The sequence below is a fragment of the Nothobranchius furzeri genome, chromosome 1 (genome assembly GCF_043380555.1).
Source record: "Nothobranchius furzeri strain GRZ-AD chromosome 1, NfurGRZ-RIMD1, whole genome shotgun sequence".
NCBI lineage: Eukaryota > Metazoa > Chordata > Actinopteri > Cyprinodontiformes > Nothobranchiidae > Nothobranchius > Nothobranchius furzeri.
In genome coordinates, this window is record NC_091741.1 from 54594251 (window position 1) to 54620819 (window position 26569).

Consider the following 26569-nt stretch of genomic DNA (forward strand, 5'->3'; position numbering starts at 1 on the left):
CTGGAAAAGTGGCAGAAGGTGGATTTTTCAGATGAATCTTTTGTTGAATTACGCCACAGTTGCCACAAATATTGCAGGAGACCTACTGAAACCCGTATGAAGCTGAGATTTACAGTGAAGCTGGGTGGAGGCAAAATCATGGTCTGGGCTTCCATCCAGTATGGGGGTATGCGAGGGATCTGCAGAGTTGAAGGCAACATCAATAGTCTAAAATACCAAGAAATCTTAGTTACCTCTTTTATTTCCAATCATAAAAAAGGCCAAATTCTGCAGCAGGATGGTGCTCCATCGCATCCTTCCATCTCCACATCAAAGTTCCTTAAGGCGAAGAAGATCAAGATGCTCCAGCATTGGCCAGCCCAGTCACCAGACAAGGACATCATTGAGTATATGTGGGGTAGGATGAAAGAGGAAGCATGAAAGACAAAACCAAAGAATATGGATGAACTCTGAGTGGCATGCATGACTGTTTTCTTTGCTATTCCTGATGACTTCATCAATAAATTGTATGAACCCTTGCCAAACTGCATGAATGCTGTCCTTCAAGCTCATGCAAGTCATACAAATTATTAAATTTGGATCTCACAGCTCCACTACTTCATGTGCTGATATATTTTTGGACTTGCTGTAAAGTCAATCTTTTTCTGTATAAGTGACACTTTTGTCTTGCCAGATTTGGACCTTTCTGTCTTGATTAAATGATACATCATTATTCAGCAAAATTATTTTTTTTCCAGATATTTAACATTATTTCGGAGGGCTTTAGCTTTTCAAATGAGCTATTTCTAACACCAATTGATCAATTAAAAGTCAGGTTAATAGCAAGAGTTTCTACAACATACACAAGCGACAAGACTTTTGTCAGCAACTACTGTGTATATATATTATACAGAACTTCCGCTTACCTCTGACTTCTCAGTTTATTTGCACCATGGTACAAATCACCAGCATTTTGTCTTGAATGTCACCAACATCAGTGTTGGAAACTGTAACCCACACATTTACCAGCATTACAAATGTGGCTTGTAGTAAAAAGGAGTTGGAAAAACAAAGTGGTACTTCAGCTCAAAGGTATGGCAGAGGATGTTTCTGAATTTCAGGAAATAACCACCTTCTCTCCGTTTAGAAAAATATCAGAGAGAACGCCCAGCTATCCTCGTGCACGTTCTGTTTACAAGTAGCTGCCGGCCTTGCAGCACTTCTTCTTGCAGTAATCTGAAAAGAATTTTTCCAAATAGCATGCTAAACTTTAGCTTACATTTTGAGCAGAAAACCAGTAAAAGAGGCGTCTGTGGGGAGCCCAACTTTCACTTTTAACTCACGCCATTGTTGAGAAGTCTCTTAAAAAAACTCTGGTCTTATTTCTCACTCCAGAGGCCTTTCTCTTCTTATTATAGACTTTGAAGATACCTTTTCTCTTGCGACTCTGTTATTTTCAAAAGAACCCAGTGAGAACGGTGTGGAATGTGCATGCGCAGGAAGTGAAAACTAACCCAAGAACGAGCACGTATGACGACGGCTTTGCGTGAAAGCTTCACCAGAATGACTGACAGTTATGCGGACCAATGGTTCAGATGATCCACCTAGAAGAAAAAGTCATACCTTTAACCATTGTTTCAGTTTTAGCTGTGAGAAACAGTTACACAGTGTACTTTTTGTATTTATGTGCATACTTGTTAATGTGAGCTCAGCAATCCAATCTTTTCCCACTAATTATCAAAGTTCAAGAAGTAAAGAGGAGCCTGGATACACTGTCCAGGTCCATCTGGAGAATCCCAACACATTTCCTGGCCAGTGAGAACATGGGCCCTTACCAGTGCTTGCAGGTTAACCAGGAAGCATCCTAGTCATATGTTTGATTCATCTCAGCTGACTTCTTCAGATCTGGAGTAGCTCTCTGAGCTTCCCACAAGTGATTCCAGGACTTACTTCAATCATCCATTGAAGAAATATAATTTCAGGCACTTGTATCTGAGATCTTGTTTATTTTGGTTTTGATCCAAATCTCATGACCATAGGTGAGAGTAAAAAGGTAGATGGACCAGTAGGTGACCTTTTGTAGGTCTTTTACCACAGCTCCTTCTCTAACAGACCAGAGCAATGTCCTCTTTGCTGAAGATGAAAACCCGGTTGGCTCATCTTACCATCACTTATGAACAAGACACCAAGACACTTACATCATCTTTGCTTGAGGCAGGAACTCCCTTTCAACTCAGACTTGAACCGTATCTGGGCTGTGAGCCACTTAAGCAGACGTTGAAAATTCCAACAGAATCACATCATCTGCATAAAGCAGAGATGAGAACCTGAAGGTCCTAAACCAGACAGACACTCTCCACACCTTGAAGTCTTGTTCATGAACACTAGAAATCAGAGGTAGTCCTGGTAGAATCCAATCTGCACTGGGAATGTTGGTAACACTTTAGTAGAAATGTTTATGATGCTACATTCAGCTCTTGATGATGTCACACCTGGCAAATTGCAAGAAATCAAACAAAAACATGACAAGTTCAGTTGTTCTCAAAATCATGGAAAAAAGCATGTCTAAAATAGGTTTCATGATGATTATATCTAGTGCAACTTTAAGTACTTTATTCCAAAAGTGATTAGGCCGATAAAAAAATAGCAGCAGGAAAAAAGGACTTCAAATGTGTTCCGTTGACCTTGAACACCCAAAACATCTAAATTCCCAGAGGACAAGTCATTTCATGTATTTAATTTATTCTTAAAATATTTCATGATAAAAAATGTATTTATATGACTATGTTTGCAGTGCTATTTCTCTCGCTCTCCTCGTTGTCTCCATTGCTGTCGGAGAGCGGCCGATTTGTGCGAACAAACACAAGCACAAAAATAAATTAAGAGCTCAAACTCAGAGAGAGGAAATGAATAAGTATTCCACATCGTGTACAATACAATATCATAGCAAATTAGCAGATTTCAATGGCTTCCACTGACTACCATAGATTTACAATATTCTGTTGGCTGCAGATCAGTCCTCAGTAAATTGTGTCACTTTCCTTTTTTCGTGGATGGTTCTAATAGACTGACTTAGAGATGACTATGAAAAGAAAGCAGCTACTGAGGTGTGAACCGAAAACCAGAGACAACGAGCCAGCAGTAATGAGAACAGCATTTGTTCACTTTCTACTAAACTGCCATTGTGACCACATTTAAGTCCAATAAGCTTCTCTACAAAGGTACAACATATAAAACTGTTAAATATATAACTTTTTAGGGCCTTTCAAAATACATTTAATGGCAATTCTTTACTCCACCATTCGTACTCTGTAGATATCGATCATTTCTGTGATATGATTTCCTTGACCCATTTCACGTTTCTTCCTTTAAGCAGTCCAAACCATAGCTACTGAAAATCTCACATCTGATATTTTTCTCCTTTTTTCAATACAGTTATACATTGCAGTACCTATTTTTGCAGTTCTGAAGTACATTTGTGGACCTATAGTTTGAGAAAAAAAAGTCTGAAAGGTTTTAAAAGCACTCCACTGATTGTGTACATATGCCATCAGTTGCAAAAGGTTGCGTCGTCCACTTGTGCACCATGTTTTTGTGAGGACAGCCTTGGTGGTGGCAACGCATGAGGAATATTAAGATGTTCTGTCTTTTACCAGCTGATCCTCGGCCATCGTAATCATATTAGTCATTTTGATCTTTGGTCTATAAAAATAACAGTTTTACTCCAGCAGAAGGCCTATTCACAGCTGAGAGCACACAGTTTGTTTTCTTTTTCGTAACGACCTCGTGAGGTGGTCCGTAGCAACAGAGTTTGGTCTGTAATGATCCCAGCTATGCTCTGGAACTACTGCACTTGGTAAAGATGTGAGGAATTACTTATTTAATGCAGCTAGCAGCTCCTACAAGAGGACATCCAATGACAGAAACCATTCATGGAGCTTGAAGGTGTCCAATCCTCCGTGGCATGAGCAGGCGCTGCTGAAATCACAGAGCAGGCGGACGCAGTGACGAGGAGGAGGAGGGCGCAACATGTTGACCTGGTGACAGACAGCAGGAGGGAGCAGTCAGAAACCCCGAAATGCAAGTCAGAGGAAGCAGGGAGCGAATAATAGCAAATTCATCCAGGATCAGTGGAAAACTCAGTCACTCCCTGGTTTGGATGACTCTGGCTGTTACGAGACCTGCAAAACAAAGAGAACAAAGCAAACGGGGAACTTTAATACCATGCAGTCAGTTCAGTACAAAATCCAGATTCTTTTGTTTGTGTATGAAAGCATTTGACAGGTAATTAGCATTTTATTTTTTCTACGTGTATATATTAAGCACATTATGTTGATAGAAGTGAAATAGAGCTATTTTTCTTCTTCAGCAAAACCAAAATTAAATATCCTTTCATTTTGATGTGTTAATGAAGCTTATATTAGGTATTCTTCACAGATTTTCTAGTTTGAAATATCATTTGCATTCCAAAGAACAGTCTTAGAAAGAGTTTTTTAATAGTGTTTAAGATCCATAAAATAATCCATCCATTACACCCGCTTACCCATGTAGGGTCGCGGTGGGCTGGTGCTCAACACACTGGGCAGGTTGCCTGTCCATCGCAGGGCAACACAGGACAACCAACCATGTAGACACACACACGCACGCACGCACGCACGCACGCACGCACGCACGCACACACACACACACACACACACACACACACACACACACACACACACACAAACACACAGTCACCTAGGAACAATTTAGAGAATCCAATCAAAGAGTCATATTTTTGGACTTTGGGAGGAAGCTGGAGCACCCAGAGAGAACCCATGTGTGCACAGGGGTTCTCCTGTTCCAGGAAGTAGAAGTTAGCCGGAGGAGAGTGGGGAAAAAACTGCAGGATTTGGAATATTGGAGCCATCAGTATTAATGATATTCAAATATCTTGCCTTTGATTGTTTAACAATCGCACAACTCTACTACTGACCGTTTGCTCTGCAACGTTGATGTTTTATCTCCACAAATAACACAAGCCTGAAGGAGTTCTGCTGTGTGGTGGCATTGCTAATGCTAAAGGTTAGCTTCTACTAGTCAAAACGTTCTCTGCTGTTTCCTGGATGCTAAACCAACAGCGACCTTCCCTGTCGTGAGCCAAGATGGGTGTGCGATGTGCCGTGCTCCCAGCATAAATGAGTACATCCCCTTTAAAAAGTACAAATTTAGAACAATTTCCAGACTTTTCACAAGGCTGGGTTTTATTGAATACTTGTTTAACTCCATAACATGAAACTAAGGTTAATAATATAACTTGGATCACAAAATCTTCAGTTTTATTCAAATTGGGTGAAGCAAAATTAAATACGCCTCGCAACAAAAACTACTACATCTAGTATTTTGAATGACCACTGTGATTTTCAAAGACAGCACCAAGTCTTCTAGATATAGAATGAACAAGTTGGCGACATATTGCGACATCTATCTTTTTCCATTCTTCAAGAATAACCTCATTTAGAGCCTGGATGCTGGATGGAGAGTGATGCTCAGCGGGCTGCTTCAGAATTCCCCACAAGTGTTCATCAGCGCGATGTTCTCACCTGCATGCTTCAGGGTAATTCCAACTGCTCAACTATTATGGGAAGTAAAACCACTAACAGGATGAATAACAAAAATTTTTAGGCACAGACACTACATCTTATGTAATTGTGTGACCTGGCATGGCAGCCCTTCACACAGTTTGAGTGTACCATTTTCTGCAGGTTAATAAGCTCACAAAGCGACCAATGTTTTCATTGTTTATACACTCAGCTATCCCATGGTGCAACGCTGCAGCACCCGATACATCATCTGACAGAAACTGATGACCATGCTACAAAATACTCCCACAAATGTGGGCCATTGGTTGCAAACAAGATTTGCTCATTTGTGCACATAAAAATTGGATTTTCCTAACAAATCCATTACATCCCAATAGTCTCAACAGCAAATTTCAAATTAACAGGCCTTCACCACCGTTCATTACCCATAATCGGTATCTCATAGAAAATGTTGATTATGAAGGAAACTAAATGTTTTCTAAAACATTTACTCATTTATGCTGAGACGTCACCTTCCACTTTCTATCAGAAACTAATGCAGGAAATAGTGGTAGGAGATTGTTTTCATGTTCAGTCAGAATGGAAAACTCAGAGTGATTATAATCAGAAATAAGTAAAGTTTCTCAGTGAACTTGCTAAGTTTGATAACTTGTAAGTAGTGCTCTAAAAGTTCACAGAGAAAAAAAAACCCAGAGTAAAAGCATCAATTAAAACCTAAACACGGTCAGAAAAATGTTAATTATATCAAGAAACCAACAAAGACATGTTACTCTCACCCCGGACATTATAGAAAATTACTTCTTGTTATGCTCAAAAAGTACAGTGCCATGTCTATTTATTGCTGCTTGCACACATCTTGATTACTGAGTGTTTTGCATGTCAAATAATAAGACATCCTCAGTGACTTAAATCCAACAAATCCAGTGTAATTGTAAAAATATCTACCTGAAAGCCTCCTCACCATCGGGCCTCTGCCAATCTCAGCTAATGTGATCGAGGTACCAATGCCTTCCAAGAGTGCTGCACTGCCACTGAAGCCTAATTCAAAATAATGAACTCTAGACGATTTCATGGGGTGCAATTTGCCATGAAAGGGGCAGGTGTTGAATAGAGTACTATCATGTATCACAGATGACAATGTCCTATGTGTTGGGAATAATAAACATCTCAGTGAGCTCTGAGTTTAGTACTATAATATTGTGGCTTTGTTGGGCCTGGGCATCAAAAGAGCCAGGGTATAATGGCCCATAGCAAAGCCATAGCTTCAGATGGCCTCAGATCACAGCCCAAAGGTTTCAACAGTTCTTCTGTGTCTAAGCCTCGTTGTGAGATTATAAAAAGAACTAATCGACCAAGAAGCGTTTAATAAAATAGCTGAGTAAAAGTATTCTGGAGGAAGAAAATTGCAGTACACATAAGAGAGGCTGGTAATAATCTTCCCACATTGTCTTAATGCTTTCCCTCCACCTGCTTTTGCTCCTACACCATGGTGAAGCAGTTTTCTATCATTCTTTTCTCAGGAAAATGCAGGGCTTTTATTACAAGCAAGTATTTTTAATGGATGAAAATGAGACAGATTTGAAATAAAACAAGCTTTTGATACTGTGGACCATAACATCCTTTTGGACAGACTCACAAACTGGGTGGGACTATCAGGCACAGTGCTTGGCTGGTTCCAATCCTATCTCAAAGACAGGGGCTATGTTGTCTCTATTAGGGATTACCAATCAAAGTGACCACTGCAATGGTCTCCTAACTGGTCTTTCCAAAAAAACTGTGAAGCAACTGCAGCTTGTTCAGAATGCTGCTGAACTACGAGAACAGAGCGCATCACTCCTGTTCTTAGATCTCTACACTGGTCAAAAGTAAACTACAGAATGGATTTCAAAGTGCTCCTACTAGTTTACAAATCACTCAGTGGCATGGGACCAAAATACATGTCAGATCTCATTCCTGTATATACACCCAATAGAGCTCTGAGATCCCTTGGAAACAATCAGCTGGTAGAACTACGGGTCAGAACAAAACATGGTGGAGATGCATTTAGTTACTATGCTGCTCACATATGGAATCAGCTTGCCCATGACCTCACTTCTGCCCCAACCCCAGTGTTGTTTAAATCAAAACTAAAAACCCTAATGTACTAATCAGCCTTTAAATCACATGTGTCAGACACAAGGCCCGCGATAATTTTTATGTGGCCCGTGAGAGAAATATGGTAAATGGTAAACGGCTTAAATTTGATATAGCGCCTTCTAGAGTCCTGGAACCCCCCAAGGCCCTTTACAACACAATCAGTCATTCACCCATTCACACACACATTCAAACACTGGTGGGGATGAGCTACATTGTAGCCACAGCTGCCCTGGAGCGCACTGACAGAGGCGAGGCTGCTGAGCACTGTCGCCACCGGTTCCTCTGACCACCACCAGCAGGCAACGTGGGTTAAGTGTCTTGCCCAAGGACACAACGGCAGCAACAGACTGAGCGGGGCTCGAACCTGCAACCTTCCAATTACGGGGCGAGCACTTAACCCCTGTGCCACCGTCTCCCACATGTGGCCCGCAGAGATTTTTTTATGTGGCCCACGAGATAAATATAAAAAATATCTTAAAACTGACCCGCTGGCCGATTTTACTGCAAAGACCACAACTCCCATGATGCTTTGCGACATTAGCGGGAGCCAAAGCGCCCCTCCTTTGTGTTTTTTCCAGTGTCTGCTGCCGGTGTCTGCAGCTCCGCTGTCTCAGACAAACTAAACACTCCTCTCACTCAGCGCCGAGTTCACTCAGCTATTTACCGACGTTGAAGCCAAGAAACGGAGATTTTAACCGCTCAGTGATGTGTTCACGACTGAAAGAGAAAGTTTTCCAACTAACTTCCAGACAGAGCTGATATAACTCCAGCGAGCAGCGATACTGGCACACAACAACATGGTCAAGCTGCTCAGACGCTCTCCATGTTCAGCGGCACAAACCTATGTGAGCACCTGTTGCCATCTAATGTTGTCATTATTATGATGAAGATGAACAAAACAACAGGAGTCTCCTCCTCAGTTCAGGCAGGTATCTGGCTGGAACAGGTGAGCATCACAGTAAATCAGTGGAGCAAACTGAGCTTTAAATATTTTGGTTTTATGCTCTTTTTCTGCTCAAAACATGAAAGTTAACAGGTGAGATGTTGCATTTTCATTTAAGATAAAATGATATTTTTATTTTGTTGTTGGCCCGTGAGAAAAGATTTAACCTGCAGTAAAACAGGAAGTGGAAGAGCTGCAGATAGATGAATAGAATTGAAAATCTCTTCATAGTTCCTCAGTGGGGAAAGACAGATGTCACAGCAGCGATTACACTTATTACAGGAGAAAAAAAGGAGAGTAAAAATAACAAAAATGAATAAACAACAAGAATGCATAAATCCTGAATTGATTTTAAAAATGCTGAATACACCACAAGTAATGAATACCACTGATGTGTTTTATTTAAAATTGACTTGCTCCTGTGTAATTTGGTTATTCCACATTCAGTGTTAATGCAAAAGTAAGTTTGTTTCCAAATTAAAAGCTTCAAAATTGCATATATGTTGATAAAGAAAATGTGCAAATTTGCCGTCACTTTTTCAAAAAATATTAAGTTTGGCCCGCGACTTCGTCCCAGATTTTCATTTCAGCCCAATGTGAATTTGACTTTGACACCCCTGCTTTACATGAATTGTTTCTTATCATGCGTCATCTCCACTGTAATCTGCGCTGTAACTTTGTCTTCTCCTTTAGCTCTAAACTATAATTCCATCTGTGTGCATTTTAATTAGTGTTTTTATGTTGTTTTCATACCATGTCCTGATAATCGTAAACCACATTGAATTGCCTCTGTGTTTGAAATGTGCTCTATAAATAAAGCTGCTTTGCCTTAAAGTAGCATACTAGGGTATATCAACAAGTTACCATAGGGGACAGGGATGGCCAATCTCTGTTTGTGTACACTGATCCAGGTTCAGCTACAGGAGTCAATAAGTCTAGAAATGAACCCCAAACATCTCATTCAAAATCTCACAATCAGGATGTTTCCCAAAAAAAAAAAAAACAAATAGGCTTGACCTAAACACATTTCTAAGACTGAGGCCAGTCACTCAGTGAAGAACTTAAGTCTGCTTGAGTCAAGAATCTAATTTTTTTGGTTCTGACCAAAATCTAATGACCATGGGTTGTAGAAGCCAACCTCATCATAGATTAGAATGGACCTTTACAGCCAATGAAGCTTTCCAAACCATGTCACACTCCATCCAATCCTCATGCCACCTTAACATTTACTAACCTCGTCCTCCTCAGAACTCACCTCAATAAGAAAGCAACATTTCAACTTTTTGTGGTGGTGGTTTAACCAATTTTGTGTCTCCATCTAACTTAATCTCAAAAGAGTAGTGCAAAGGCTGGCAGTGTCACATTGCAGATAGGTTACCAACTGGAACCATTTAGTGTCTGGGAAAGATAGTCTGTTTCTCAGAAAATTGATGAATTATTGTTCATTGTGAGAACGGGAAACTATGCTTTGTTTTCGTTTTCCATCTCGCGCTACAAAATGTGTTCACCTCAATCTTCTGATGAAAAATTAACAGCAGCCTAACAGTGATGTGGGCCACCAAAGTGTTGAGGATTTTAACTATAGATGTTTTACTTATTAAAAGTATTTATTTGTAACACAATAACCAGTTCCTTCCACATAAATAATTTTTTAAAGCTCAATAAAAATCTCTCTTTGCTTAAAAAAAGCGCTAACATACTTTCTTTTGGCTTTGATTCTTTAGTGATACACTTTAAACCAAGACAACATGAGGCATCTAAAGAAAACGTGTCAGATAAGTCTTTAGAACTGCTGGATGTGTGATAGTAACAGAAGGTAATGCCACTGACAGAACTCATCTGTGGTAATGTGTAATTTGCTCAGGCATTTCCTGTCATGAAGCAGGCGGACAATTTTCTCGATGCATATCGATAGTCACCCCAAAGCATTAGCTCAAGGTCAAGGGAAACATAACATTCAGCTCCATGTTACATAGACCTTCTCATCTTTAGGGAGAGCATCAAGGCTCTGTTGGATGTAGGAGAATTTTCACCACCAGGGACCAGAGTGAATGGTGTGTATGGGGAGCGTGAGTGTGTGTCCAGCAGTCATTTTTGTAAGTCTTAAGCCTGATTTATGCTTCTCCGTCTGCGTCAGTGCGGAGACACACAACGCCATTATCCGTCCTTGTGTAGGGCTCCGGCAGGCACGCAAGTACGTACGGAGTCGAGCCCACTTTTTTAAACATCCGTCGAACGAGACGGATTACGCAAGCTTGTGATTGGTCAGGACGCCGCTGTTGTTTACAACGCCGCCATTGCAAAGAGAGCCCAGGATAACTAGCGGCAAACACGGAGCAGCTTGAAGAATACCTCGCGAAAAAACTCTAAAAATATGAACGTTTAATTCTCCCGTGACTGGAAGAGTGAAAAGATGCGCAGCAAGCGTTTTATTTGTGGACGGAAATGACAAGAAACGTGGGTTTAGAGGTGGGGAGCGCATGAAGAGGTGGAAGAATGAGAGACAAATATGTCCGTGTTAAAAGTCTCTTATATACAAAAAACACAATATAAACACACTATCTTGGACCGATACATGACAGGATACCACAGAACAGCACTACGCCCTCTGTTGTCCTGCCGGGCAATTGCTTTGCAACACTCTCCAGGAGACGGAGAAGTATGAAAGTAAAACGCTTCCGTCAATCCATGCGTGTCTGTCCCTTGCGGAGCTGACGGAGAAGCATAAACCAGGCTTTAGGTTGTATGTGTGAGCATGAGGGAGGGATTGTGTGACTTTGTTTATGCATGACTGCATATGTCAGGTGGGGTCTTGGACTTCTCCCCTCTCCTGGGACTTCTTGTGCTACTACACATCTTCGCCTATCCTCCCCCTGCCACAGTTGGTGTGGAGTGTGGTGCCTTGGTCTGCCTGAGTGTTCGCGGCTCCTGGGTCACGGGGTTAAGATTTTGGGAGTCTGCCTGATTGATCCCAGTGGCTGCCTGGTGGGATCTGAGTCCCTGGGCTCTGTTGGGTCTCCGGCGGGGCTGGTCGCCCCTAGGGTCCCGGGTCGCTGGGTTCCGGGCTCGGCCGGTTTGGGGGTGGGAGGTTGTGGGTGGGCCTGGGGCTGATATCTCCCGGGGCTCTGCCGGCTGTTGGTTGTGACCCCCGGGGCAATCCTCTGCGCCTCTCGAGGGGGGCAGGGGCTCTTCTGATTACAGTCTCCCTGGGGTCCCTGCGCTCTGGGGCAACTCCTGAATCTCTGGGACTTGGAGCTCCCTTCATCTCCTACACATCTTTTGGGGGGGCAGATCTTTGGCCCCTCACACTCTATTGGGCGCTCCTACAGAGAAACCTTACATAAACAAGCGCATGTACACACACAGGTGTTCACATGGTGCTCTCATAAGTATGGACTTCGGCACGTTCAACACGTCTTAAGGCCGTGGTTGGCACTAAATGCACTTTGATTTATTATCGTGTGATTGTTCAGTAAACACACCCTGGCACCCTTGAGCCAGCAAGGCTCCAACGAAAATTCCCCCCTCAGAAGATATGTGGAATGTGCCGGCAACTCAGCTCTGTCTCCATTCCCAGCCTGGGCAGGACTGCGGGAATTGTTCCAGGGTCAATGCAACCCTCCAACCCTCAATGCTCCTCCCCCTATACACTCTGAGGTGACATGCGCTGCTTATCGTGGCTGCAGGAACTGAAGTGGGGATAATCTCAACCCACCACCCCAGAGGGTAACTCTGAAGTGCCTTTTTTTCCCTCCACCTGAACCAATCCTCATGTAACTCTCTTATCTCTATTAAGGTAGCGCGACTCAGGGTTGCGAATAACCACAGTCACCAATTCTTGTCATGTGTCTTTGCCTATGTATGTCTGATCTCTGAATTGTGTGTACTTAAACTCTAATTTCCCTCTGGGATTAATAAAGTATCTTTGATCTGATTTGATTGATTTCCTCATCAGGTTGGCGCAGTGATAGCTTGCTCTAGTTGTATTGTTGTGCGTCCCCTTTTTTATTTAATTTTTTTCTAGGTCTAGAATCAGACTCTTGTTCATCATTGATTGTTTATTTTTGTCCCCCCCCCCCCCCCCCCCCCCCCCCCCCACACACACACACACACACACACACACACTTGCAGACACTTGTCTCTTCCTTTCTCTTTCAACTCTATCTCCGTGTCTGGTCGGAATTATAAAGCATCCAAAAACAATAAAGTTTTAAGTATCAGGCGTAACATTGAAGCAGCAGCTTTGATGCTCCACCTGAGAGTAAATCTGTAAGGCTTGTCACCAGCATTCAGACATCAATTCTGTATGCTTTACAGCCAGTCAGGAAATGGGGAAAAAAAAAAAGAAATTTCACCGCCCTTCATCTACATCACTCACAAACATTCAAGTGAAGGTGCGTGCAGATACTCTTCTCTCCAAGCAAAATAAAACCAAACTCCCATAACATAAGGAGTCACTTGCAGCAATGTGGGGAAGTGGATGCATGCAAACTTGTGGCTGTGGCTTGACATTTCCTCTGTGTGAACTCTTTCTGACTCCATTCAAAATGTCACATCACTGAGATGCATGGTGAATGTGTGAATGGACGTGCATGAAAACATCAGGTCTCCAATGGCTATCTAATGAATTCATTCCAGGTAGCCATTATTAATGCAAGCATATGCAATAAAATGATTTCATAAAAAAGTCAGGCAATTGGACTAAAGTCTTACAAATGTGCATCAGCCCCCATTTTTATTTTTAATGCTTCATGCAGATGTTTTAGACCAATGCACAAGCTGCACAATAGCCTCTTAGATGAATATCCATAGGAGAAGCAGTAGGTTAGGGATGATTCACGTATTAATAAGAGACAGGAAATCACCCATTACTTGCTGTGAAGCTGGATGATGCCAGGAGTGGATGCTGAGATCAAAATCCACAAACACACAGGCCTCCTGACTGTAGACCCTTTTTTTAAATTAGGAGTGAGTTCAAAGCTAATGTGGCATGTTGTCATAATCAGCCCTCTCATAGTTCTTTTCCAACAAACATCAAAGTAAACCGATTTCCTTATCTACACCCTACAATAAGATCAGAATCCACTGCTCAAAGAAAACAGAGCAGATTAAGTCATGGTGGAGCACCGCCATGAATGGAAAATGTCACCGATTTGCTGCAAACATTTTACTGAATATATAGATCTAACATATTTTTGTTGCATTTATCAGATATGATGTGATTTTTCTTTTTTTTTTTAAGCTTTTAGGGGATTGAAGTTGGAACCCAGTCAGATGTCTTCTTCTCTGTAGAAATAGAATTACTTTTGTAGACTGTCCACATTCACAACATGATTTCAACCCAGTATTTATATCTATAGTCAGAGATCTGCTGCAGACTTGCTGTCTGGACTAAAAAGCAGAAGGATCAGAGCTTCCTCCAAAAGCAAATTATAACATGGGCCATAAATGTTGACAGTATTGACCAACAGTAGAGCCTGGTTTTCAAAAACTATATAATAGCAGGCATCTTTATGGCTTTGGCCTCATCCCTTTTATTGCGTTGCACGTTAAATTTACTACACGGCTACTCTCTATTTCCCAGTCACATGTATTAATATTGGAGTCTGCCTGGCGCCTTGCTTTATTTGTGCGCACAGATGCTATCTGACACAGTACTTTGAAGACAAAATATAAGGTGTGCCAATAAAAGTGAGTGAAAAGCAAGCTGGAAATACAAAACAACAGGTTTTTTATTGGTTCTGCTGTGCACATGGATTTTTGGTGGATAAACATACACAAGGGAAAATAAGGGCTTATGGCAAAATGACTGAGCCATAATCAGCCAAACACATGTCAGTTGTGCTTGAGATTCCATGCTTTCACTTAAGCTGAAGGATAAAGTGCTTGTATTATGGAAAGTAAAAAAAAAATCATATAATATCATTTGAAACCATGTTTTCCTTTCAGAACATGAGGGATTTCTGGGAGGGGGGTTGATCTGAGGCTTTCTGATGTACCTTGATGCCTCAGTGAGGCTCTTGTTTCTCTGTCGCTGCTTTTGATGCTTCCTGGCTTTGTTGCACCAGGGTATGGGTGGAGCTGCTGTGATGGTGGTGGTGTTGGTAGGTGGATTTTGGCTGTCTGTCATGGGGTCATCAATGCTCTCCATAGTGCAAGAGTGTCGAGGGGAACTCTTGTCGCGTCATAGAGCCTGAGGGGAGAGAGGAAGAGGGGAGAGCGCTATGGTTATCAAACCTAGTGGGATTTTCTCCCCCCAGATTTAGACACAAAACCACCACCACCATTATCACCATTGCTACATTTATCCTACTAAGGTGGTTTAATGCCAGAACATTTGTTTAAATTATGAGAAAAATGTATTTGTGCATCTCAAGTCATCTATTGTAATTATTAATGTTATTTCCTTCCCCATTTTCAATCCAGTGCAATTTTGTCAAAAACATAGCGTTTAAAATGTTTTAATATTCTCATTACATCAAATTCAATGTTTTTTCTTTGACCTGCCATACAACATAGCTTTTTGGCACACCTGTCTGTTCACCACACCCAAATCACTGCACACGCAGCACCAAAATGCCTATTGATCTCCCGCTCCATCTTTTCCTCATTCGTGAACAACCGACTCTCCGTAGTGATGCTCCACATTGGCTTTCTTACCAATATCCGATAATGTCCAACTCTTAATTTCCGATACCAACATAAACCGATACTGACATATGGGGTGAACGACACATCATGAAAAAAGGAAAAACTAGATCACCTATCTTCTATCACGTATGTCTAAACTGTACATATATGTGCAAAATGAAAACTACTTTAATTTAAGTGAGTAATAATAAAAGTGTCCACATTTGACTTGTCTCCAACAGCATCTGAGTCTCATTCTCCCTGAGATAATCCTGACAAAATCTGTCTTTTGGCCAAAGATAATTATCAAGTTCATGTCGAGAATGAGTTAGATTCAAAAGTTAAGTAAAGTAGTCTTAAAAAGGTTCAAATGTTTTGGGTTTAGAAAGCGGATCAAAGTGAGACATCATGGTTACAATCTTTTTTATATCATCTGTGTACAGTGTTGCCAACTCAGCAACTTAGTCGCTGTTCCTAACGACTTTTTGACCCCCCATCAACGACTTTTTTTCCAAAAAGCATCTAGCGACAAACCTAGCCACATTTTTTAGGAACCTTTGCTACTTTCTGTAGAACTTTCTTGTAGATATTCCCTGCAGATTAGCAACAAAGAAACCATTTGCACTCTGAACCGTTCTTCCGGGAGTAAGGAAAGAGAATGAGAATCTGCACATGTTCATGAGGACTGACCAATCATAAACCGTTTTCGGCCGGGCCGAAGACAAAGGTACATCTGCAGAGCAGGAGACCGCCGATCTACGCCTGCTGCTGCTGCTGCTGCAGACACGCTTCTACTAGAGATGGCGCAGGAGTCAACCTGCGATCTCTGGTTCTGCAGCTGTCAGACACTTTGGCTTTTCCTGCATTTGGCAAATAAAGTCAACGGGAGTTTCAACTACGATCCCGTTTACACACGCAGCTCTGTGGCTCATCTGAATTTCCTTCAGTGACACAGGGATCGTTACACCAAGAGACACCCGCTCCCTTTTGCTCAGTGTACCATTATTATCACGATGGAGAAAAAACACGACAGAGAAGTTGAGAAACCATCAGGTGTAAAAAAAAAACAGCTTTTTAGGAAAATGTTTTAGAATGAGGAGAGCAGGAGGTCTGAGGTTTATCCTATAACAGAACTGTTTGGATCACCACACCATATCTGTCTTAATGTCGCTTTATTTATACTTTTGGAATTTATTTTACATATTAAAGCAATTTGGGCCATTTTAATCATACCAATTAATAATTTAAACACATACAATTGTTTTTGATTTTACTCCCTTTTAATCCTAAAAAGACCAACACACACATATGTGTGTGTGTGTGTGTGTGTGTGTATATATATATATATATATATATATATATATATATATATATATATATATATATATATATATATATATATATGAATTCAACACAAATATAAACACAATACCTTTGTTTCTGCTCCGATTTTTCATGAGATGGACTTAAAGATCTAAAATTCATTCCAGATACACAATATTATTATTTCTCTCAAACATTGTTCACAAATCAGTCTAAATGTGTGATAGTGAGCACCTGTGTTTTGCTGAGATAATCCATCCCACCTCTCAGGTGTGCCAGATCAAGATGCTGATCTGACATCATGAGTAGTGCACAGGTGTACCTTATACTGCCCACAATAAAAGGCCACCCTGGAATGTGCAGTTTTTTTGCTTTATTGGGGGTCTGGGGACTCAGAACCTGTCAGTATCTGGTGTGACCACCATTTGCCTCATGCAGTGCAACACATCTTCTTTGCATAGCGTTTATCAGATTGTCAATTGTGGCCTGTGGAATGTTGGTCTACTCCTCTTTAATGGCTGTGCAAAGTTGTTGGATATTAGTGGGAACTGGTACACACTGTCGTATACGTCGGTCAAGCACATCCCAAACATGCTCAACGGGTGACATGTCCGGTGAGTATGCTGGCGATGCAAGAACTGGGACATTTTCAGCTTCCAAGAATTGTGTACAGATCCTTGCAACATGGGGTCGTCCATTATCTTGCTGAAACTTCAGGTGATGTTCATGGATGTACGGCACAACAATGGGCCTCAGGATCTCATCACGGCTGGTGAAGCAGCTGCATTTCTGAATAAAGTATGTCATTTAGGGGGTGCACGCAGCCGCAGCTCACGGTTCTGGGAGAACCAGGCATGCCCGTCCCATCAACAGCAGGTGGAGCTCACCGCTTCGCCCATCTCACAACCAGGGTGGGAAAAAGCACATTGGCTTGGATTATACAGATGGGATTCTGTGTGAAATTATGCCAGATAAATTATTACTTAAGTGCTGTTTGTGTGCATGTTGTTCAGTAGCTAATGCTATAATTAATATAAGCAGTTTTTTTTTTCATAAAGTGTGTGTGATGCGCGTTTGGGGAGCGCAGGCTCTGGTTTAGCATGAGAGATTGGAGGTGTGGCGTGAGAGAGTGTGAAGAGGGTCAAATGCTTGTCTCACTCTCAGTGCGTGAGAGTTGGCAGCTCTGGTTTTGCTAAATAAAAGTGCTTCACGTATGACCTCACCATACCATTAATTATGTTAAAAGGATTTTATCTCAACTTCCAAGTGATGTGTAAATTAGACTCCAGATGGTTAATTTTTTTAATAATGCAATTCTTATAACAATCTGTTTTTCTTCACCATTTGCAATGATTTTCACCAACAAGCCCACACTCTATTTTGGCTGCGTAAGCTTCCAGCACCCTCTCCCACTGGGTGATGATAGGGAGGATGAGAGTATTACAGTCAGCTCATCATGATGTGTTCCATCTCATTACATCTCACATACTCTCTCCTTCATCTTGAACATCTATATTGTAATACAACAACAAACGTGTTAGATACAGTAGCATCCACATATTAATAAACTTAGCACTTCACATTAAAATTCATGATACATAATCTGTTCTTAGTCCTGCCAGTGATGAAGTCCTATGCTCAGGATAACTGTAGGACAGCAGGCCTATTTCATGAAGAAACGTTTTAAATTGGAAAAAGTACGTAGGGCATAGGTGTATTAATGAGGGCTGCATTCCTTGCATGCAGCTGTGCATGTTAGTTCTGGAAAAAAAGCTTACAAACAGAATATCTTTATTGGAATGGAATGTTTCCCTTTTTAAATTTACATTTGACATCCTGAGTCAGGATGTCTGCCATGAAATAGGTCTATTTTAGCTTCTCCACCCCTCATTCTCTTATTTTTTTAACCACCTATTCCTCAGAATGGTCAGACGAAGCTGGTGCTTATCCCCAGCAGTCCACAGGGACAGGTGAGGGACACCCTGGACAGTAGGTCAGTCTATCACAGGGACACAAAGAGACAGCCATTCACACACTCACACCTAAGGACTTAAATCTCCAATTAGACTGACACAGATGTTTTTGGTCTGGCAGGTGTTGGAAGAACATTCAAACATGGTGCAGCATAGGGTCATAGTTGGAATATGAACCTGCAATCTTCCCACCATCATAATGGCTTCTTAGGTTCATGTCCTTTGCAAAACTGCATATTTTGCGTTATGGTAAACGGTTAGCTACATTGTCTCATTATTGTTGGCTTTACTTCATCCATCAATTGTTGTCTGCTTATCGGGGGTTGGGTTGTGGAGGCAGCAGTCTAAGCAGGGAGGCCCAGACTTCACCTCTCCCCAGCCACTTGGACCAGCTTCTCGGGGAGAATCCAAAGGCGTTCCCTGGCCAGCTGAGAGACATAGTCCCTCTTGCATGTCCTGAGTCTTCCTATGGCTCTCCTCCTGGTTGGACATGCCTGGAAAACCTCACCAGGGAGGCATCCAGGAGTAGGGTTGGGCATCGTTTGATTTTGAACGATTCCGATTCCAATTCCTCTTTTCGATTCCAGTCCCTATCGATTCCCGATTCTGATTCTTTGAAGACATGACATGCTTTACATGAGCCAGCTAACCACAGGTCCTACTTGATGAACTAATCTTAACTTCAACACAATAACATCACCTTCATTTAGACAGAAACATGCTTTGGAGAAAAAAAGAAAAAGACTTGCAGCACAACCAGTGTGTTTGTGTCTGACCACAACCAAAGTCTGGAAGCAGCCTCTGGGATGAGAGGCTAAATGTCTCCAACATATCCAGAAACGTCCAGCTGTTTTCAGCTAAAACTCTCAGGATGATCATGTCCAGGATGACTGAGAACTACACCTCCATGCTGCAGCAGCGTTCAGTCAGAACAGAAAGTGAAACTTAAATGTAGCTGCTGTCAGTAACAACCTAACAGATTATAAATGTTAAAACTTTCAAAAGAAATAGTTCAGCAAGGAAATTAAAATGTTCACAACGTTGTGTTATTTATTATTATTATTATTATTATTATTATTATTATTATTATTTATTGTGGCAGAAGCTGGTGTGGTCCACCACAGAGAAACTTCTCTAGCAAGATGACTTTAATTATTCTACAGGTTATTGTTCAGCCTTCTGACGCTCACGTGTTTGACTGCTGATGCTCCGTGTGTGTGTGTGTGTGGTTTTTTTTTCTGCAGTGAGACAAACTCACCTCACACCGTCCAGAGTTTGTTCTATAAAGCTTCTATTAAATCCACCATGTTGACGTATTTTAACAAGTTTCCTCTACGCTGCAGGAATTCAAGTTTACATCACGGAGTAAAAGTTCGGCAGACACGTTTGTTTATATCCGGGTGGGGGGAGGGGGGACTCGGTGCAGCACACAGACAGCTGGCGTGATCTACTCTGAAAAGCGTTGATCACAATTTGCAGATCCCGCTTATTTTTCACGGAGATCGGCCGCGGATTCCTCTTCTGTCGGCATTCTAGGAATCGAAACTAGGAATCGAAATAAAAAAACGTTGAGCGATTCCGGGAAAAATGAACAGTTGGAACCGGTTCCAATCGACGCTCGATGCCCAACCGCCACCTCAACTGGTTTCTCTTGATGTGGAGGAGCAGTGAATCTAGTTCCTGGATAACTGAGCTTCTCTCCTATCTCTAAGGGGAAGCCCAGAGACCCTGTGGCCACTTGTATCCATGATCTCGTTCTGTTGGTCACTACCCAAAGCTCATGACCATAGATGAGCATAAATCGAGAGATTCTCCTTCCAGCTCAGCTCTCTCTTCACCACAACGGACCCAAACAATGCCCGCATAACTGCAGATGCAGCACCAATCCATCTATCAATCTCCTGATCCATCTTTTCCTCACTCGTAAAGAAGACCCCAAGAAACTTAAACTACTCCACTTGAGGCAGGACCTCGTCTCTGACCTGGAGACGACATTACTCTGAAAACATAAAAGATTCAACAACGTTTAATGGCTTAATACTACATTTCATCATTGAACTTCTCTGTCTTTTTTTGTTCTTGATGCCAAACAATGTTTGGGACTTATCTGTTTGCTAGCCAAATCCAGCCATTCTAAGTTCACCAGATCAACCAATAAGCTCCAAGTTTGTTAACAAGAACTTTAAAATACTTAACGCTTCGTTCGAAGCAAACAGTTCCTGGTTCTACTGGGGACTGGAAGACTTTGAATGTTACTAGCCAAAGCAATGTGCTGACTGTGCTCCCTGTAGTAGGAAGTAGCGGTTAGCAGCAACAGTGTTTCTTTATCTTCTCCCTTTTCTCTCAGCCTGTACAGGATGGCCAAGCAGCTGTCTTCTTAGTGCTGTTTCTGTTCAACCCACTGCTGGATGTGTCTGGAGGGCCCAAAGGGATCAATTACCAAGGCTGGTACTGACCCACATCCACTGGGAGGTGGGGGAGTGTTGGGCTGCATGGTAATGGATGGGGGGCACCGGGAGATCCCATCAGACCCAGGGTGAGCTGAAAGTGAACGAGTGGAGGAATCGGACATTAAGTGGTGGAGAAGGGGTGGGGGCGGCCCTCAGCACTTGCTTGTGAACCCAGTCGAAGGAGATTTTTATACCCAGCCGAACACACGCTGGATTTGGCAGGAGTTTAACCTCAGAAAAACCTCACTGGCCTGTCGATTGTTGGGCACAAAATTAAAAAGAAATCATTTATCAGCATCCTCTTCCCTACAAATAGTTTAAACTATGCGTCTACCAACGCGAACTCGAGTGTGATAAAATATTCTCTGTTCTCCTGTAGAACTGATGATTCTGTCTCCTTATCTCCTGCCCTTCTCAATGAAAAATGTCTTGATTACAGCAATCACCATCTCTCTCAGTAGGTGCCTCTTCTCCCAAACATGCCAGTCAGAACCAGCCTAATGAAACAACTCTTAGGATTATCTTCCTGTTTAACTGTAGTCTACCACATTTCATGATCTGTGATCGATTTGTTGAGTAATAAAATCTATTTATAGTTGATTTTTTTAGACAACCTTTAAAAGGAACCTACTACACTATGAACTCAGCATGCACTAAGGAGCCCAACAAGAGCCACAGCTTGATGTGAAATGACTTAACAGTTACCAACGCTTTAAGTTGACATGTTGAAATATCTTCTACTGTCTTTCAGTGACGTGGCTTGTTTCTTCTGTCTTGCTGCTCTCCTCTCTGCTTTGAACAGTGCTTCTTATCAGACTGTCACAAAAAGCTGCAAGATAACCTTAGGTGATTTTGCCTTTTCTTCCCTAACGACACACTCACTTCTCGCTGAGCTCTTGGTGCAGGCAGACTGAGATAGCTCTTCTCAGTGTTTCACCTGCCAGTCGAAAACGGCGGAGGGCACAACAAAGCGTCCTCCTCTCTGGAGATAGTGGGGAGTCAGCCTTTCTCTGAGACAGGGAGACTGCTGAGACTACATAACGTAAATGGAAAGCTTGAAAATTTGTAAGGGTGACAAAAGGTATATTTACATAATTCAGCATCATGAAGGGAACGTATTTAGAGTAGAAACTTCTAGTTGTCAATCTCAATATGTACTTAAATACATTTAGAGTATATTCATGCACTCCAGAATTTTTTTCTTTAAAGCTGCTGATAGAAAATAAAATGCTCAGATAAGAAAAGCCGCACAGATCTATGTCACACTGAAAATTAGCATTCATGGGCTCATCCATTTTGGCTCGCGACGGGGAAGGCTGTTGTTAATTTAGCGTCAAAGAGAGAACAGAGAACGTGTTGGCTAGCAGAAGTTAACAGTTAGCGTTAGCAACTCCACCACACAGCAGAACTCCCCCAGGCTTGTGTTATTTGTGGAGGTAAAACATCAACGATGTAGAGCAAATGGAGTCAGTGGTAGGTCGCATTGCTGTTAGGTAATCAGAGGAGAAAGATCAGGAAATAAGACTCCAAAACCTCCCGTCAGGCACATCTGCAACTACGAAACCAAGGCATTCATTCCTAATAAAGACCACTGCAAATGCATTGATTAAACAAGTGTACAACACCTTTAATAAAACATACACCCTCAATATTTTTAATGTGCCCCTTCTCACGAGTGCTAATATTGCAACAATTGCCACTCTTTATTAGATTTCTAATTAAGCTCAAATCAAATCATGATGTAAGTTGAGTTTATGGAGAAAAACCTACAAAAATGGGCCCCAAAACACAAAGAAGCCTTCAGGAAACCTTCAGACCAGGAAGAAAATCTGCTCTATAATCATCTGTCTCCATTTAGTCACATCTTCTGCATCCTCTACTCTCACACCAATCACACATATCCTCTTTTACCACATCCATAAAATTCCTCCTTGGTCTTCCTCAGCCTCCTGCCTGGTGTCTCTACCCTCAGCATCCTTCTACAGATGTAATCATCGTCTCTCCTCTGGACATATTCAAACCATCTCAATCTGTCCCTCTGGTGGAGTCATTCCTGATTCTATCCATCTTCATGACTCCCAAAGAGAACCTTTACTTTATGTGACTGTGGAGAGTGAGCCTACAGCTCTGTGTGTTATCACAGCTGTTTAATTCAATGCAATTTAATTTGCTAGCCAAATGCATTAAAATAAAATAGTTATTTTAGCTTTCATTTATGAGCTGCCTAATGTGGGACGATCACACTTCAACTTAAGACCGAGAAACTACATTCCCGCATATGGTTCCAGGAGGCACAGTGAATGTTTATGATCCTACTGCTCAGGCTGAGGAGGAGATGATGCTCAGTGGGTAGAGAAACCGGCCGCAATGCATCATGGGTTATCAGTAGTCTTTCCTTGTCTAGATTTCGTCTTTTCATGAGTAAAAATACATTTCAGAACAGCCGACGTGATCTGGTTATCAGGCAAAGGAAAATTACACAACAATTAAACTGATGTATCCTCCAAACAGGTATTTTTGTTAATATTAGTCGGACTTTCACAGCTGAAGAGCTGAAAACAGAAATGTTTCCTGTGTGATTTTGTAACAATTCCTTCATGTTCATGAGATCACATGTGGACATGTGCACTTGTGTATAAAGAACATGCAAAATTCAAATGTTTCCTTTCTGCATTTGCACCCCCCCCCCCCCACACACACACACACACACACACTATTCAGTAGCAATTAAAGCAGATTATACCTTGAGACGAGGCGATTTTGGCTTGCTTTTGGCACCCCCTAGAGTCAGTTTAGTAGAACCAAAGAATCTCCTCACTCTGCATTGTCTTTTTAAAACCTTAATCTAACAGCTGAAATATCTCTCCAGCCTTCATTCATTTCTACACAAGTGGGTAATTACTAAACTAAATGGATCAGCTGTGTTCATAATCTAAAACATGCAGAAAACATGCTGGAACCAGGCTGCAGCACCAGGTATGTCAGCTCAGTTTTTTTTAAAGGTTCAACGGACCGGACCGGCACGGTGAAGTTGCAAATGCGGTATTCTGGCCACAGATGATGGTAGAGGTCTTAGTCAGTGTTGGGAGTAACGCGGTACAAAAGTAATTAATTACTGTAATGCATTGCTTCTTGCTGTAATGTGGTAATGTAAGACATTACAGGGAAAGAAAATTGTAATATTTACTCGGTATAATTGTCAGTAACGCCGTAATTACAATGCATTTTTAAACCCAGAATCAAGACGTGGGTTTCCTAAAAATTCAAATTGCGGGAAGCCTGTAAAAAGATCCAGTATCCACATATATGACGTCATTTATGGACTCAACTTTGTGGGCATTCTATTAGCAGAGAGGACGCAGCGGTAATGGCTCAAATACTCCAGCTGAGTCATGCGCGCGGCCGCTGTTACATTCACAAAATCGCTCCACCAAAACAAAGTCATTCGTTTGCGATTGTTTATATCAGCCCATATTCTCTGGTACTTCACGTACTTTTCAGCTGAGTTCATAATCTGTGCCACGGTGATTTCAACTCATCGCTGCTGGAGCGCAGCGCATATCAAGCTTTTTTTTTTTTGTGCGTTCGGTAGATCCCTTTGGCTGATTAGTTAGAAAGTAGGAAATCTAGTTTACAGTTTTTCTGGAAGATGGAGAAAACATGCAGCATGCAGGAAGGTTAGAGAGAGAAAGGGCAGGATATTATTCAAATAAAATCAAGAAAAAAGTAGGTAGATTTATCCCCAATACACATTTGTACCAGTGAAAAGCAATACTATATAAGCATTTAATATTTATACGTGTGATAGAATCAGATCACCCCAGAAGTCAGTCCCACATCCAGGGCCGTATCAAGGCATTTGGGGACCAAGGCAAATATAGGCTTGGAGCCCCCACCACCTCACTCCCTGCTCAGATGGCCCTATAAGATGGCAGCGTGCTGAGAGTACAGATTGTTGTTGCTTTTATTTAATAAACAATCATTTTAAAGCACTGTTATTATATCTGACTGTTTTAACAGCAATCCTAGCTCAGACACCACATCACTTCCCACATATATGTCATGAGCTCACTGAGCGTCACATTACCAGATTCATACTGAAGTTGTTTTGGTGAAAGTAACTTAGAGTAATGCAAAAGTAGTGTAATGCCTTACATTTAAAAATCAGTAATATTGTAATGTAATGAATTACTTTAAAATGAGGGTAACAAGTAATAAATAATGCATTACAGTTTTGAAGTAACTTGCCCAACACTGGTCTAAGTGACATTTCATTAACTCTGTAAAGGGTCTTTTAGCACATAATGGCTCAAGAAAATGATTTACAAGTCTGAAAAAGTTGCATAGTCCCTTTAAAAGGACACTTCAGATGTTCTGTGGAAGGTTTCTCACTCACTTTTTAATTGAACCACTTTTTGTCCTCAGTAGGGTTGGGGGAACTGGTAGGCAGAATAAAAGACTAGGGACATCCTGGACATTTCTCTAGTCCGTCACTGGGCTACATACACAAACAACCACTCATACACTCACTCACCCTTAGGGGCCAATCAACCTAGCAGTAGAGTTATTTTGATCAGTGGGAGGAAACCAGAGTAGCAGCAGAAAAGACACATAAATGGGGAGAACACGGTAACTCTGCATAAAGGCCAATCGGCAGCCTCCTTGCTGTGAGGCCACAGAGACCAACTGTGCCACCACGCAGCCTGAGTAGAGAGGTTATGATCTGTCTTCCCTGTTGTAGACAGCTCACTGAGTGGCCTCAGTATGAAGAAATACTTCTGAGACCCTTCCTCTGGAATAACAATATTTCCTCAAGCATAAAACTGTAAAATAAAGCCACCTACAGCTATTGGATTAGATAATTGTTCAAAACATCGTCCCACAAAACATCTGAGCTTTCCCTTTAAAATTGAGCATTCGGTCTGCTAATGAGTCACAAAAAAGCGTGAGATGGGTAACTGAGGTGCAAATCACAATGGAGTAGACCTTTTACAATATGGAAAAATCAGCTATTTAGAGGAGAAGGTTGCTTCTACATCTGCTTAACTCATTCACTGCCAATGACGACTAAAGCCGTCATTTGTATTTTTTTACTGTTTGAGCATCGGAACGAGCCCCCGCGCTGAGAGAACAAACATCTCAGCCCTGAAGCCGATCTTCATCCGCATACGTCACACATTACGTGATCAGGAAGCAGAACATCCATGTGTTAGGAGATCGCTTTGGGCCGTTCCTGTAAAAAAAAGTGAGGCGCGAAACGGAAAAGTGTCTGCCCATCACAATTCGACAACGGATTATGAAAGAACGGATAACGCTCAAAACGCGCGGATTCTTCCTGATGTAAGAGGAGAGTCCCCTCTTTGTTTTGGTTGTTTTGGCGTCGACATCATCCTAGCGCGCAACGTTTTGTGACTCTTAAAAAAACAGTAAAATCGGTGAGAAACGCTGGCAGCGAAGGCCGTTATCGATCAGGAAACGGCTGGCAGTGAATGAGTTAAGGGCTGTCCCTTTGAAGCTGTGGCTACTGTAAACCGCTTCTAAAAGTGCCCTCAT

At 41.8% G+C, this 26569-nt stretch overlaps 1 protein-coding gene across 3 annotated transcripts in view; it reads right to left on the bottom strand.

Moving 5' to 3' along the window:
* Positions 1–1965: 1965 nt before the first annotated feature.
* tafa5 (TAFA chemokine like family member 5) overlaps positions 1966–26569 on the bottom strand; it is a 207570-nt gene continuing 182966 nt past the window's right edge. For 2 of the 3 annotated variants that reach the window (XR_008563088.2, XR_008563089.2), the window contains exons 4-5: positions 14640–14833; positions 1966–4160 (exon numbers count right to left, since the gene is read on the bottom strand). Coding sequence is in view for 1 of the 3 variants with exons in the window: in XM_015956754.3 (XP_015812240.1) it covers positions 4152–4160 (9 nt within the window). In the remaining 2 variants the exon portion in view is untranslated. The remainder of the gene's footprint in view (positions 4161–14639; positions 14834–26569) is intronic. The other variant, XM_015956754.3, reaches the window with a different exon arrangement.